At 46.2% G+C, this 12,370-nt stretch overlaps 1 protein-coding gene across 1 annotated transcript in view; it reads right to left on the bottom strand.

Annotated features, from left to right (window-relative positions):
• CTNNA1 (catenin alpha 1) overlaps positions 1 to 12,370 on the bottom strand; it is a 125,508-nt gene that overhangs the window by 13,765 nt on the left and 99,373 nt on the right. The window contains exons 11-13 of the mRNA XM_069869624.1: positions 10,509 to 10,665; positions 3,432 to 3,632; positions 2,174 to 2,325 (exon numbers count right to left, since the gene is read on the bottom strand). Coding sequence (XP_069725725.1) covers positions 2,174 to 2,325; positions 3,432 to 3,632; positions 10,509 to 10,665 — 510 coding nt within the window. The remainder of the gene's footprint in view (positions 1 to 2,173; positions 2,326 to 3,431; positions 3,633 to 10,508; positions 10,666 to 12,370) is intronic.

Raw genomic sequence — 12,370 nt, 5'->3', positions numbered from 1 at the left:
AGGCAAAGCAGTTGCCAAAAAGTAAAGGCGAGTCTGCTGGCAATCAAGACCGAGGGTATTTCAGCCACCACCTCCCCTCCATGCACTGAAGAACAGAGAATACACAAAATCAGCATGAGCAGCTCAGTCTATTAAGATTTAAAAACCTAAAGAAAACAGTTCTGCTGTGTCTTTAGCAACTCTTGATGATTCCGAAGTTCCCTTCTCTTCCCATCCACCCCAAAGCCCAAGGACCCTGGGCTATATAAAGGGGAATTCTGCCTTTTAATCCAGCAAGAACTACTCTGGGGGTGCTGGGAGTGACTGGGAAGCAGGGAGGACAGAGCATTACTTCAATCACCTACAGTAAGGTTTAAGTTTTGAAAATCCACTGCATAAACACAAAAATTAGGTGTTTGCATGACTTTTCCTTCTGGTTCCTGTAAAGAACAAGTTGTCACCGCACAGAGTTTCAACTGAGGCAGCTTGTTTGCCCCAGCCGAGCTCAGCAGCATCCTCCTGCCAGCGCAGTTAGTGCAGTCCAGTTTGAGACAATGCCCTGGAGAAGCGGTGGCCTGGTGTCTCCTTTTGGACACCTCTGTCATCCTAAATACATTCCAGAGCTTAGAGCCCTTTGGACAAAGAATATGAACATTTTAACTTCTTTATAGGTCGCCAGCGCGTCACTAGGGAGCTGCCGTTAGCTCCTGGCAGCTGCAATAAAGCCGTGGCACCCTGACATCAGAGACGCGGCACAAGGGGAAACGTCAGGATTCCTGGCATCGCCAGCTCGGCTAATTACTGACGACGTGGAAGTGGCAGCCGTGCTTTCATGTCCTGAATAACAAGGGCTTCAGCAGGGGGTGAATCTAATTAGTTTGTCTGCATAGCAGGAAAGTGCTGATATCTTCATCTAATGTTGGTTGTCTATAAATCCTGAGCTGAAGTTTGAAAAGCACTATATGGAGAGCACATATGTGGTTGTCAGCTTTTCTTCTCATTTTCCATCCCATTCTTTGCTTTAAGCAGCAAACATAGAAGACAATATTGCAATAGTTACTTTCATCATGTGTATTCTGGAGCTGTATGTCCTCAGTTTCCTTATCACCAAAACTTCTTCTTTAGGCAGAAACGTTTTGCTGTGAGGGTGGGAAGGCCCTGGCCCAGGTTGCCCAGAGCAGTGGTGGCTGCCCCATCCCTGGAGGGGTTCAAGGCCAGGTTGGATGGGGCTTGGAGCCCCTGATCCAGTGGGAGGTGTCCCTGCCCATCGCAGGGGGTTGGAACCGGATGAACTTTTTGAGGATCCTTCCAACTCAAACCATTCCATGATTCGATGAATGCCACAGTCAGCATTCTGAGAGGTGAAGGCAGTTTCTCTGCACAGCCTTCATGTTTGAGTCAGAGGTATAAAGGGAAAAAAGAAATGGAACCCCTACATTTGGTTTTGCTATCTCTGGCTCCTACCCGTTTTTACCATGCTAAGATCCAAGAAATATGCCCTTAGGTCAGCCTCAACCAGAATTTTCTTTTCTGCATTGCTTCCATCCACTGCAGGAGCCCTTCTGCGTCTGCCCTGCACACCTCCCACCAGCCAAATGCTGCCCAACCTACTAGCAATTAGGGCTTCCAACTCACATTCCCTGCACCTGAAACGCACACACAGGAGAGACAAAGCCGTACGAACTGGTCCCTGTTTACCGAAGTTAGCCAATTAACGAATTACATGCTCTAGGAACTACAGAATGAACTCACCTAAACCTGTTGTTGACTAGCTAACATTCATTCTCAAAATTTCTTTAATAAAGAGCCATTAGGTTTTATTTCTAAGCTCTCAAACCATCAAAAAGCATCTATAGTTAGGAATCCATTTGCTGTTGTTATATCAAAGGTCACTGATTTTAGCACATTAACGAGCAAGGCATTAACATGATGTTACAAAAGATGCGTGAAGGGTATTTAGCATCACAACTCCGGCTATCATTGATGCTCACAGCTGTTTAATGAATTTGAGTCAAAATGTACTTCTGAAGCATTCCTCGCAGTGATTAGCAGTTTTTACGACTCAGAATGTTAAGATGAGCTAAACTAAAATTTTATGCTGGCTGCTCTCAATAGAACCAAAGTGTGTCAGTTCAACAGAGGGGGGGGTAAGGGAGAGGAAAGCCAGAAAGCTCTTTAAGTAAGTTGCGCTCACCCGGATCATCAGTACAGCTTTCCTGATATCTCGGATTCCGTCATACACCAGTCGTGAAGCATCGATGAATTCATTTTCATCCATTGGCTGAGCAGGGTCTGAACTCAACGCTTCCACAGCGGCTTCAACTTGCTCAGTAAACCGTGGCATAACTGAATTCAGAACAGAAAATCCATCAGTCCCCACCCCAATGCCATCTTCTGCTTTGCTCTTAACTATCACCCTGCAGCGGCTCCACTTAAATTCAAACCATTTGTGATAGAAGGACATCGATACTGTAGCTTGAGTCTTATATCCACTTATTTCTGTTTACACTGCTATTTGTTTTTTATCCTCTAGACAGTGAAAAGGGAATTATGTATCAAAGCATCCAAGCATTCAGAGTGAAAAGGTTATCACATCATCCTCATGGACAAGGAGCAAACACCTGGGAAAGCAGTTAGAATTTATAGGATAAAATACTAAGCATCTGTTTCATATTCCCTGTACATCATTTTCTTGAGGGAAACCCCCAGTATTACCACCACAAAGGCAAAGTTTGAGAAGGCACTGGAAGAGGGCAGGTTGTGCTGCTGTGCTTCAGTGACTCACTGCACCCCAGGAAGAACAGCACAGAACCGTTTACAGTCTGTTCCTTTCTTCAGGGTCACCCTTCATTCTTCAAAGTTGTAATTAAAGCAAAACCAACAACTAATAGTTGGCACAGGACTCATTAAAGCAACTGGAAGTCATTCCTTACCCTATATGGATGTTACCAGCTAGTTCATAGGAAAACATCCTCATTTATTGTTTAGGGGTGGGGGACTACAACCTACAATGCCTCTTCAACACTTATATTCTACAAAACGTACCCTAAATCACTACCTCACACTTATTCTACTGGGCCAATGTAGCAGAAATCTTCTTTCTGGGTCCTGACCGCTGACAGAGCCTGGTTCAACATTGCAAGGTGACCAGCACAACTTCCAAGCCCTGACTCGCTGCCTGGGACTCATTCCCTGGTGTTTCGGTCTCTACAGCTCAGTGGGTGGCAGCAAGCACATTCAGGGAGATCTTGTGCACTGCTGAGATTTAAGCCAGTCAACACAGCAAAATGACATTTCTCATCTTGCAACAGCTCTGCAAATTGCTCCTACTCATCTCCTTTACAGCATGTAAATGGAGTCTGTAATAGATCACACAGGGCCATCGCTGTCCACTTGCCTGTGTGCTCGTAAGCAACAGGAATCCAGGGATCTTGGGAGTAATCAACTCTTACCTGTGTTGGACAGTAACTTTGTCGCTTCCAACACCTTCTCAGTGTAGACTCCAGGCTCGTAGTTATCCATTTCAGAAGTGACAACGTGAATGACTCTAGCAGCACGTCCTCGAATCGCACCAGCTGTGCGGTCTAAGCCATCAACATCTTTTTCTTGGAGAGCAATGACACATTTGTTTACATCTTCTAAAATATGATTCTCTGGTGGGAAAAGAAGGAGGACTTAGATGGTAATATCTTCTTTTCTGCTGCAGTCATCAGCATTATAAAGTCTCTGTTTGTAACCTGCTCGGTAAACCTCGGCGAGATGCTGTAACACATTAATTTTTAAGCTTGCTGTGACCACCTAAGAGCCGACCTTCCCAACCAGGTGTCGAAAACCCCATCAGTCCATTCACCTACTGGCATCCACACTTCTTGGCCCCGTTCACACTCAATTTTACCACGAGGAAAGCTGAGCTCTCCCCTAATGTGTTTCTTTCCCTATTCTTCCCCCAGACTGCCAAAGCCCTTATTCCAAACACCCGCACGCCACTCCCCTGTCATTCCACATGTGTGGGGTGATGAGGCACCCTCCCTGGCACCACACCTAAGCCGCTCAGCGTGTTAATAGACCTGGGGCCCTTGTTGCATGTTTCTAGCCTCCTCCATAGTGTTTTCCTACAACCACACACGTACCATCAGAGGATATTAAACTGTCAGTCCTCCACTCAAATTTAAGACACAAAACATACGTAGCGATTTATGCAGAAAGCGTCCCTGTGACAGAGCAATCATCGCCTCATAAGAAAACAAAAAATAAACGCACGACCTCTGTTTGTCATTTACTTTGAGAATATCCATATTCTTCTTTATACAGAGATATTTTATAGAACCATGAAATGGTTTGAGTTGGAAGGGACTTAAAAACCCATCCAGTTCCACCCCCTGCCATGGGCAGGGACACCTCCCACTGGATCAGGTTGCTCCAAGCCCCATCCAACCTGGACTGGAACATCTCCAGGGATGGGGCAGGGATGGGTAACCTAGGCCAGGGCCTTCCCACCCTCAATTTCTTCCTGAGATCTCATCTCAATCTCCCCTCTTTCGGTTGAAAACCATTCCTCTTAGTCCTGTCCTTGCACTCCCTGATCAAGAGTCCCTCCCCAGCTTTCCCAGAGCCCCTTTCATTACTTGAAGCTTCTCTTCTCCACACTGAACAACCTCAACTCTCTCAGCCTGTCCTCATATAGGAGGTGCTCCAGCCCTCAGATAGTCTCCGTGGCCTCCTCTGGACTCACTCAAGTCCAAAAATCCCAAAACAAGTAAAACCCCCTAAGAGATTTCTGAAGGTACCTAAAGAGGTTGGGATCCTCATTTGGGGAAACCTACCCAAAAGGTCTTTCAAACTCTGTTTGAGATCTCCTTAACACATCAGCACTAGCACTTTGACATTGTCATCCAACATCAGCATTTGGGCAGCTTGGTAATGAACCAACTTGGAAATGTTTCTGCTCTGTCACTTAAAATAGTTGCCAGCATTACTTACCATTGACTTAATCATGCCGGGCTGCCAAGTCGTGCCACTGAAGTGGCTTTTATTCCCTGTGCAGGTAGTAAAAGAGCCATTTTGCAAGAGTTTGCAGAGACAAGAAGCACATCGAGTTGACTGATAGAGGATTTGTATAAACTGAAAGGATTGCTGCTGCGAGTGTTACGCTTGATTTACGTACAATTAGCAGAGCCAGGTGCAATATTGTGAGACTTCCGTAAGCAACCTGGACAAAAAACACGCTTGTGAAATATCTCTGAAGCAACACAGCCTGAACAAGTTCAGCTGAGGGCAGAAGGTGGCCCTAAGAGAGACACGACCAGGTTCATTAGTGATTTGACAAGTCAGCGAGCAGGCAGCCGAGGTACCAGAGCCACACGAGGAGCACGCAGTCTCGGTGTTTAAAGCAAGAGACAGACAGCCCTGCAAGTCGCAACAGTGAAAAAAAAAAAGCGTTGGCGTCAGGCCAAAACACAGACTGTTTATCACCTGAATTCCTTAATGAATAAATTAAGCCACAGACCATTTAAAAGCCTCTTTGGATTATATGAACTTTAACAGAAGTCATGGACAAAATGAGGATGAATATTTAAATGCCTGCTGATCATTAAATATCTTTTGCAGGTGTGAAGTTGCCAGAAAGATGTTTCTTTGGAAAGCTAATCCCTCACCGAGCAGCGTGCGAGGGGCCCCGGGCAGGTACGGGGCTGTCAGGAGCATCGGCTCTGGTTATGCTCTCCGGTGGGTGATAACAGATCGGATTTGACACCGTTCTGTGCGCTCATCCATACACACACTGCTACCTGTCCTCCAGGCACGCGGAGCACAAGTGTCTGGCACCAAATGCCATCTGCTGAGGCCGGGGTGGCAGAGCCCAGGGAATGCTGATGCATTCACTGCCAGCACCTTCGGGGACGCGGTAACGCCTCCCTGCATCAAAGCTAACAGCCTTCCCGCTGCTGAGCTGGAGAAAGATCGCTCAGAGATAGAAGATAACATGGAATGTAACACAGCAAAGGGATCTCCTCCTACCGAAACAGCTAAGGGGAAGAAATGGTGCAGTTTGGAAACAAGATGAGAGGGTAAGAGGAAAGACATCTTTCCAATAAAAAGGATTTTCAGAGCCAACAAGGAAATACACAGAACTGTGAAAAGCTAATAGAATTAAAAGTCGCCCACGACTGTCAATCCTTGATCCACCCCCACCGAACACCTTCCACCTCCACCCGCCTCCCCGCTAAAAGGGATTAAGAAATCCTTTTCCAAACATCCTAAAAAGTCTGCGAGGGAGTCTGGGGGCTACAGAAGATCAAAACCAGAGAGCAACAGCCAGGAGACAAAGCCTCAGATGCATCAACACAGCTCTGCTTCTCCTCTGTGTCGCTGTGGAAGGCCTTGGAGCAACTCTCTGTGCTAGACCCTCTCTTGCCATCAGAGCCCGGAGGAACCAGGTCAAGCAGCAGTGCCAGTAGATGTGGCTGTGGAACAAATACTTGAGTGTTCCTACACTTGTAAATGCAGTGTTCGTCTTGTAATGAAGAGGACAATCATGGGGCTCAGGCAATATTCATCTGGAAGCTCTTAAGACGAAATAGCTCTGCTGTGATGGGCAGTCTCTTGCGTAAACCCCTGTCAGCAGCGGAGGAACAGAGGCAGCAAATGGGATGATTTTTTTAGAGGGTTTCAAAGGAGATCCAGGTAATTTCAGAACATTGAATTTGACAATTACACAGCGCTATCAGCAACTGTTCTAAAGAACAGAGATAGTGGGCACACAAACACACCCAGAGTGCTCAGGGAAGGCACTACTGACAAGAGGGATGAGAATTATGGAAGGCACAGAAGAGCTTTGAAAAGCGGAATAATAAAGCAGGCAAGGACTCTGCAGTCAAGAAAGAGCTGAGTGACTCAGTGTATGACAGAAGTCTGCACATTTACAAACAGCACAAAGAAAGCGAGTAAGGAAAAATACTCTTCACCATCTTCTAGTACAACCAGGGGCATCAAACGGAGCAAAGATGTGACACTGCAAAGACCAAGGAGGTGTTGCACCCAGAACACAGTTCAGCTGTGAATTCACCATCTCTGATGGTGCAGCTCCCTGAGCTGCAAACCTCTCATTCTTGGGAATGCACAGGAAAGCTCTTTAGGCTCTGGGACTCCTCCCTGGCACTGAAAATCAGCCACAGCCAGATCGCTGTCCTTCCCCAATAGGCCCTTTTCTCACCCCTGCCCTTCATACAACATTGTAACCTCCAAGCTTACCTGCCACATTGTGTACTTCAGTATCCTTATTCTTGTACAATATTCTGCTGTCACCTAAACCCAACAACTCTTTCAACACTTTACCTGTGTGTATTTAATACAGTTCTGTAGCATGAGCTAAACAACGAAGCCTGTATGTCACGCAGGACAGCACGACACACTCCAGGAATGTGGTATTTGATATATCTATATATACATCCACCCCCATCCACACATATATACAGACACACACACATCTACACCCACAAGAACATTTTTTAATCTGCTTACATCCCAGTTAGCAGCTCATACGAACCTTACTGTGCAAACACCCGAATAATCCCAAACGGAATCTGCTATAAATTACACCCAGCACAATTTTGTCCAAGGAGATCTATATACTTCTAGCAGAGAACTGGAGTTGTGACATTGATATGGACAAGATTTATCCAAGTTCAAACAATACTTAAAGCAATATTTAGAACAACAGAATCATGGAATAGTTTGGGTTGGAAGGGACCTTAACGAACATCCAGTTCCAATCCCCCTGCCATGGGCAGGGACACCTCCCACTGGATCAGGGGCTCCAAGCCCCATCCAACCTGGCCTTGAACCCTTCCAGGGATGGGGCAGCCACCACTGCTCTGGGCAACCTGTTCCGCTGCCTCATCACTCTCCGGTTTATCCCCACTGCCCTTAGTCTTATCACTACAAGCCTTCATGAACAGCCCCTCCCCAGCTTTCTTGGAGCCCCTTCAGGTTCTGGAAGGTTACTCTAAGGTCTCCTCAGAGCTTTCTCTTCTCCAGGCTGAACAACCCCAACACTCTCAGCCTGTCCTCATAGGGAAGGAGCTCCAGCCCTCAAATCATCTTTGTAGCCTCCTCTGGACCCGTTCCAACAGTTCCATCTCCTTCTTATGCTGAGGATTCCAGAATTGGACACAATACTCCAGATGAGGTCTCACAAGAGAGGAATACAGGGGCAGAATCACCTCCTTCGACGTGCTGGCCACGCTTCTTTTGATACAGCCCAGGACATGGTTGGCCCTCTGGGCTGTGAGCGCTCACTGCACTTATCAACCAGCACCCTCCAGTCCTTCTCCTCACGGCTGCTCTCAATCACATCATTCCCCACCCTGCACTGAAACTGCGGATTGCCCCAACCCAGGTGTAGGACCTTGCGCTTGGACTTGTTGACCCTCATTTATTGTTTTAATACTTTTCTAATACCTCTTTGATAAAGAAGTACACACAAAGAACTGCTGAATGCACTTGAACATCTGGAGCAGTCCCAAATGTCATCATTTTGGGTGGCAACCAGGTACTCGAGGTGAACTCTGTCACCACCCCAGAAAAGCACCATTCCCCGCTTGTTACAAGCCCTTGGAACCCTCCAGATCAACCCACCACTGGCCCAGCCCCATAACCTGCCCCTCCAAAGCAGAGCACCCATCTCCTCATCTGACCTACATGGGTCACACCGAGCCAGCCCTGTGAGCGAGTTACAGCTCAGCAGCTTTGGGCAGCCCACGTTTGCACCAACCAACAGCTTTGTCTCTTTAAACCGTTCCATGCACTTGTGGGCAAACTCCAAGTGGAGCCGTGAACTTCAGCTAACGATTCTCTCTAAATATACATCCCCAGAAATAGGCTCCTCACAGCTGTGTGATTGCAGCCACTGCTGGGACGACAAGCACACAGACAGATACCCAGAACTAGGGCATTCGATTGCCGCACAAGGTTGTGCTAACTCACCGCAAAGATTTTTATTCAGTACCCAGGGAGCCACAATACAACACATGATAATGCAGGTGACTCACTGTAGAAACGATCATTTGCTGGGGGCGGGGGGGGGGCTGGTTTGGTTTTTCTTTCTTTCTTTTTTTTGTATTAAAAAAACCAATAAAAGATAGTCTTTTAATCATAGAATCACGGAATGATTTGGGTTGGAAGGAACCTCAAAACTCATCCAGTTCCACTCCTGTGCTATGGGCAGGGACACCTCCCACTGCATCAGGTTGCTCCAAGCCCCATCCAACCCGGCCTTCAACACCTCCAGGGATGGGGCAGCCACAACTCCCCTGGGCAACCTGGGCCAGGGCCTCCCCATCCTCACAGGAAAACGTTTCTTCCGAAGATCTCATCTCAATCTGCCCTCTTGCAGCTGAAAATCATCCCTCATCATCCTCTCCCTGCTCTCCCTGATCAAGAGCCCCTCCCCAGCTTTCTTGGAGTCCCTTTCAGGACTGGAAGCTGCTCTAAGGTCTCCCTACAGCCTTCTCTTCTCCAGGCCGAACAACCCCAACTCTCTCAGCCTGTCCTCGTACAGGAGGTGCTCACAGGGGAGGTGCTTAATTTAGGCCTGCAAGTTTGCACCTACATTTCCTAGGTTTGTTCACCTGGTCACTTCTGATGCCACATACCTACTGTGAAATCTCTCCTTACAGCTGGGGTTTTTAAGTCACTTGAGATGCCCAAGTCTGTTGGCATCAGGAAAATTATCGTCAGTTTATGAATGCTGCTGCATGCACAATTCACTTGGTTATGTCACTGTGTCCTCTGATTAGAGCAGAATATGAAGACACGAGAATAAAAACACCCTGTTATTTCTAGGTTACAGCAGCTACTAGTGGGTCTTTGCTGATAAAACAAACCACCTGGGCAAGCACTCTGCCAAATGGAATTAATAATCTATTGCAATTATCAAATATTTTTAAAGCTTTCAAAACTTTACTGAAGCTGACATGATTAAAAATATTAACAGAACATTGTCTGCAGTCACGGTTTTATGTTAATTACCATGTACAACCATGGCTGATATTCACTGCTGTTTACATAAGAGGTGAACTGAGAGATGGTCTTTTTTGCTAGTTCATAACTGGCACATAAACCTGTTCTCTTTCCCCCAGTGTTACCAGTGAGGTTTGTCTACAACACCTCGATGGTAACTCATTGCAGTTCAGCTAGCGATTCAAAACCTTGAGACATGAGTGTCTTTCACTATGTTTAAGCTGATCTGCCTACTGACATGTAAATATATACATTTATGCATGCACGCGCCGTTAGTGCAATGACAGGTTCCTGGAGTACCTGCTGAACTAAATTATCACTGTTTTCACACCATAAAAATACCTCTTCTCCTTGTGCCAAGAGCTCCTGCTTTATCTTCACGCCTCGCTTGGCAGAAGACGATGAAGCGTACCAACACCATCCCTTCTATAATCCCAAGAAGACCTCAGAGCACGTGGAGAAACCACCCGTTTCCAGGAATAAGCTCAGTTTCTGAGGTAGAACCCAATTACCTGACACAGCCAGGAAGTCATCAATGGAAGTGATGTCATCGACAGCATCTGTCAGCACGCGGACTTGCCTCTCCCACTGCTCTTTGAAGAGATCCATGTTTTCTTGAGCCAGCTTGCTTTGAGGTTTAGCAGCCAGAGCCAGTGCAGCATTAATGACCTGTAAAACACCTCTGGGTTTTTAAAACATCCACTTAACGAAACAATTAGTTTCCATATGTTTACGCAATGAACAGCAAACAAAGCAAATTTAATAAGTTGTCAGGAACTTCATGTTTAAACACAAAAGTGTTTATTCTCTTGCTCTCGCATCCAACTTGTACCTGCTTACACATTTATTATGGTTAGTTATTACAAGCAAAACCACTTGGCAAGCGTTCACAAGAGCTAGCTTCACCTTTACTTAACAGCTCATATTAAAAAGGTGTTGCAGAAATGAGTGCAGGTTGTGCTGTTAAATATTTTAGACAGGATGACATTTAGTACACCAGAGGCTGCATTTCCTAAGCTACTCACCAGAACCTGAGAAAAAAAGGTCAAAAAAGGATTAACTTTATGCAGTCTGAGGCAGAATGAACATGCAAATACAAAATTAGAGATAAATTTTTTATTTTTCTTCCTTTTCTTAAGGCTTTACAATTGTTATGGTACCTTACGACGTCTGTTGTGGCTGTGGAAGAGCCAGGCTAGCCAGGGAAGAGCAAGAGCAGATTCCATTTGATGCTCCTCCTCAACACTCCCCTACTAATTTTCTTCAACCCCTAAGACTGCAATTTACTCCAGATCTTTCTTTCTCTAAGCAAAAGAAACGCTATGCTCACTGCTAAGTAACGAAGTTTACGTTATGCCAACCAATTGGTCCGTTAAGTGACCAAAGAAGCCTCTTCAGGTGTGGGAAGGAAGGAACCTCACAAGACGGCTCCTGCTCCTGCTGCATTGTGCTCCAGCACAGCGACCTGGAAACAAGCCAGCTGAGAGGCACCAGCCGCAGTCAGACTGACACGACAATCCAAACCTTGTTTTCAAGCACCTGAGGGTCAGAGCTAATGAACTTTTAAGTTCAATGTGTAATTTTTCTTCTCTATTTTAGGAACACATTAATCTCACAAAGCTGCCGAACACAACATGCAAACACCAGATGTTCCTGGTTTGCTAAAACCTCCTTTCTCTACCTGCTTCATTTAAAAGTGTCACAGAGCATTTAAAAACCGATATAACTCACTGAGCAAGGAGATGATGGTGATGTCAAACATATCACGATGGCCCTGAATGAAACAGGCAGGAAAAGGAGGCTGAATCACCAAGGGACGCTAGAAATGAGCACTGGCTGAGAAAAATCTACAGCAAAGCTTCGCTGCTCTCCACGCTTCCATCCTGCCTCTGGAGATGGAGACTGCAAGTCTGGATCACAAATCAAACTAAGCTCAATGGGTTTGATAATGGAGACAATACGAGAAATGCATTGCATGAGCTGCACTCCATTCAGGAGACCCATAGGGATGAAACATGCCTTTGAACCCTGTCAATAACGACTGTGCTCCATCCTTTGTGAAGAATGTGGGGTCATCTGCTGCTTCCCCTTCCTCAAACGCCATGCTGAAGCCTGACCTGCTGTGTCCAGCAACTGCGGTAATGGGGACATCCCTTCAGAGAGGGACCTGCCATCAGCCACGGTGTGTGCTGCTCTGCTACCCATGGAGATCGTGGTTCTCAAGTCCTGAAAGCCCAGCAAAAAGCCTTGCAACACCCAAGAATGTGATGCTTGAAAACTTAAACTCAAACAGAAATAAAGGTTTTAGAAAGGGAGTAGCCTCCTCTGCCCAAGAGTCCTGCTTCTGAAGTCTAGTTGACACCACTTCTTGAAT

The sequence above is a fragment of the Phaenicophaeus curvirostris genome, chromosome 15 (assembly GCF_032191515.1).
Source record: "Phaenicophaeus curvirostris isolate KB17595 chromosome 15, BPBGC_Pcur_1.0, whole genome shotgun sequence".
In the NCBI taxonomy this organism is placed as follows: Eukaryota; Metazoa; Chordata; class Aves; order Cuculiformes; family Cuculidae; genus Phaenicophaeus; species Phaenicophaeus curvirostris.
This window is presented reverse-complemented; position numbering and strand designations above follow the sequence as displayed.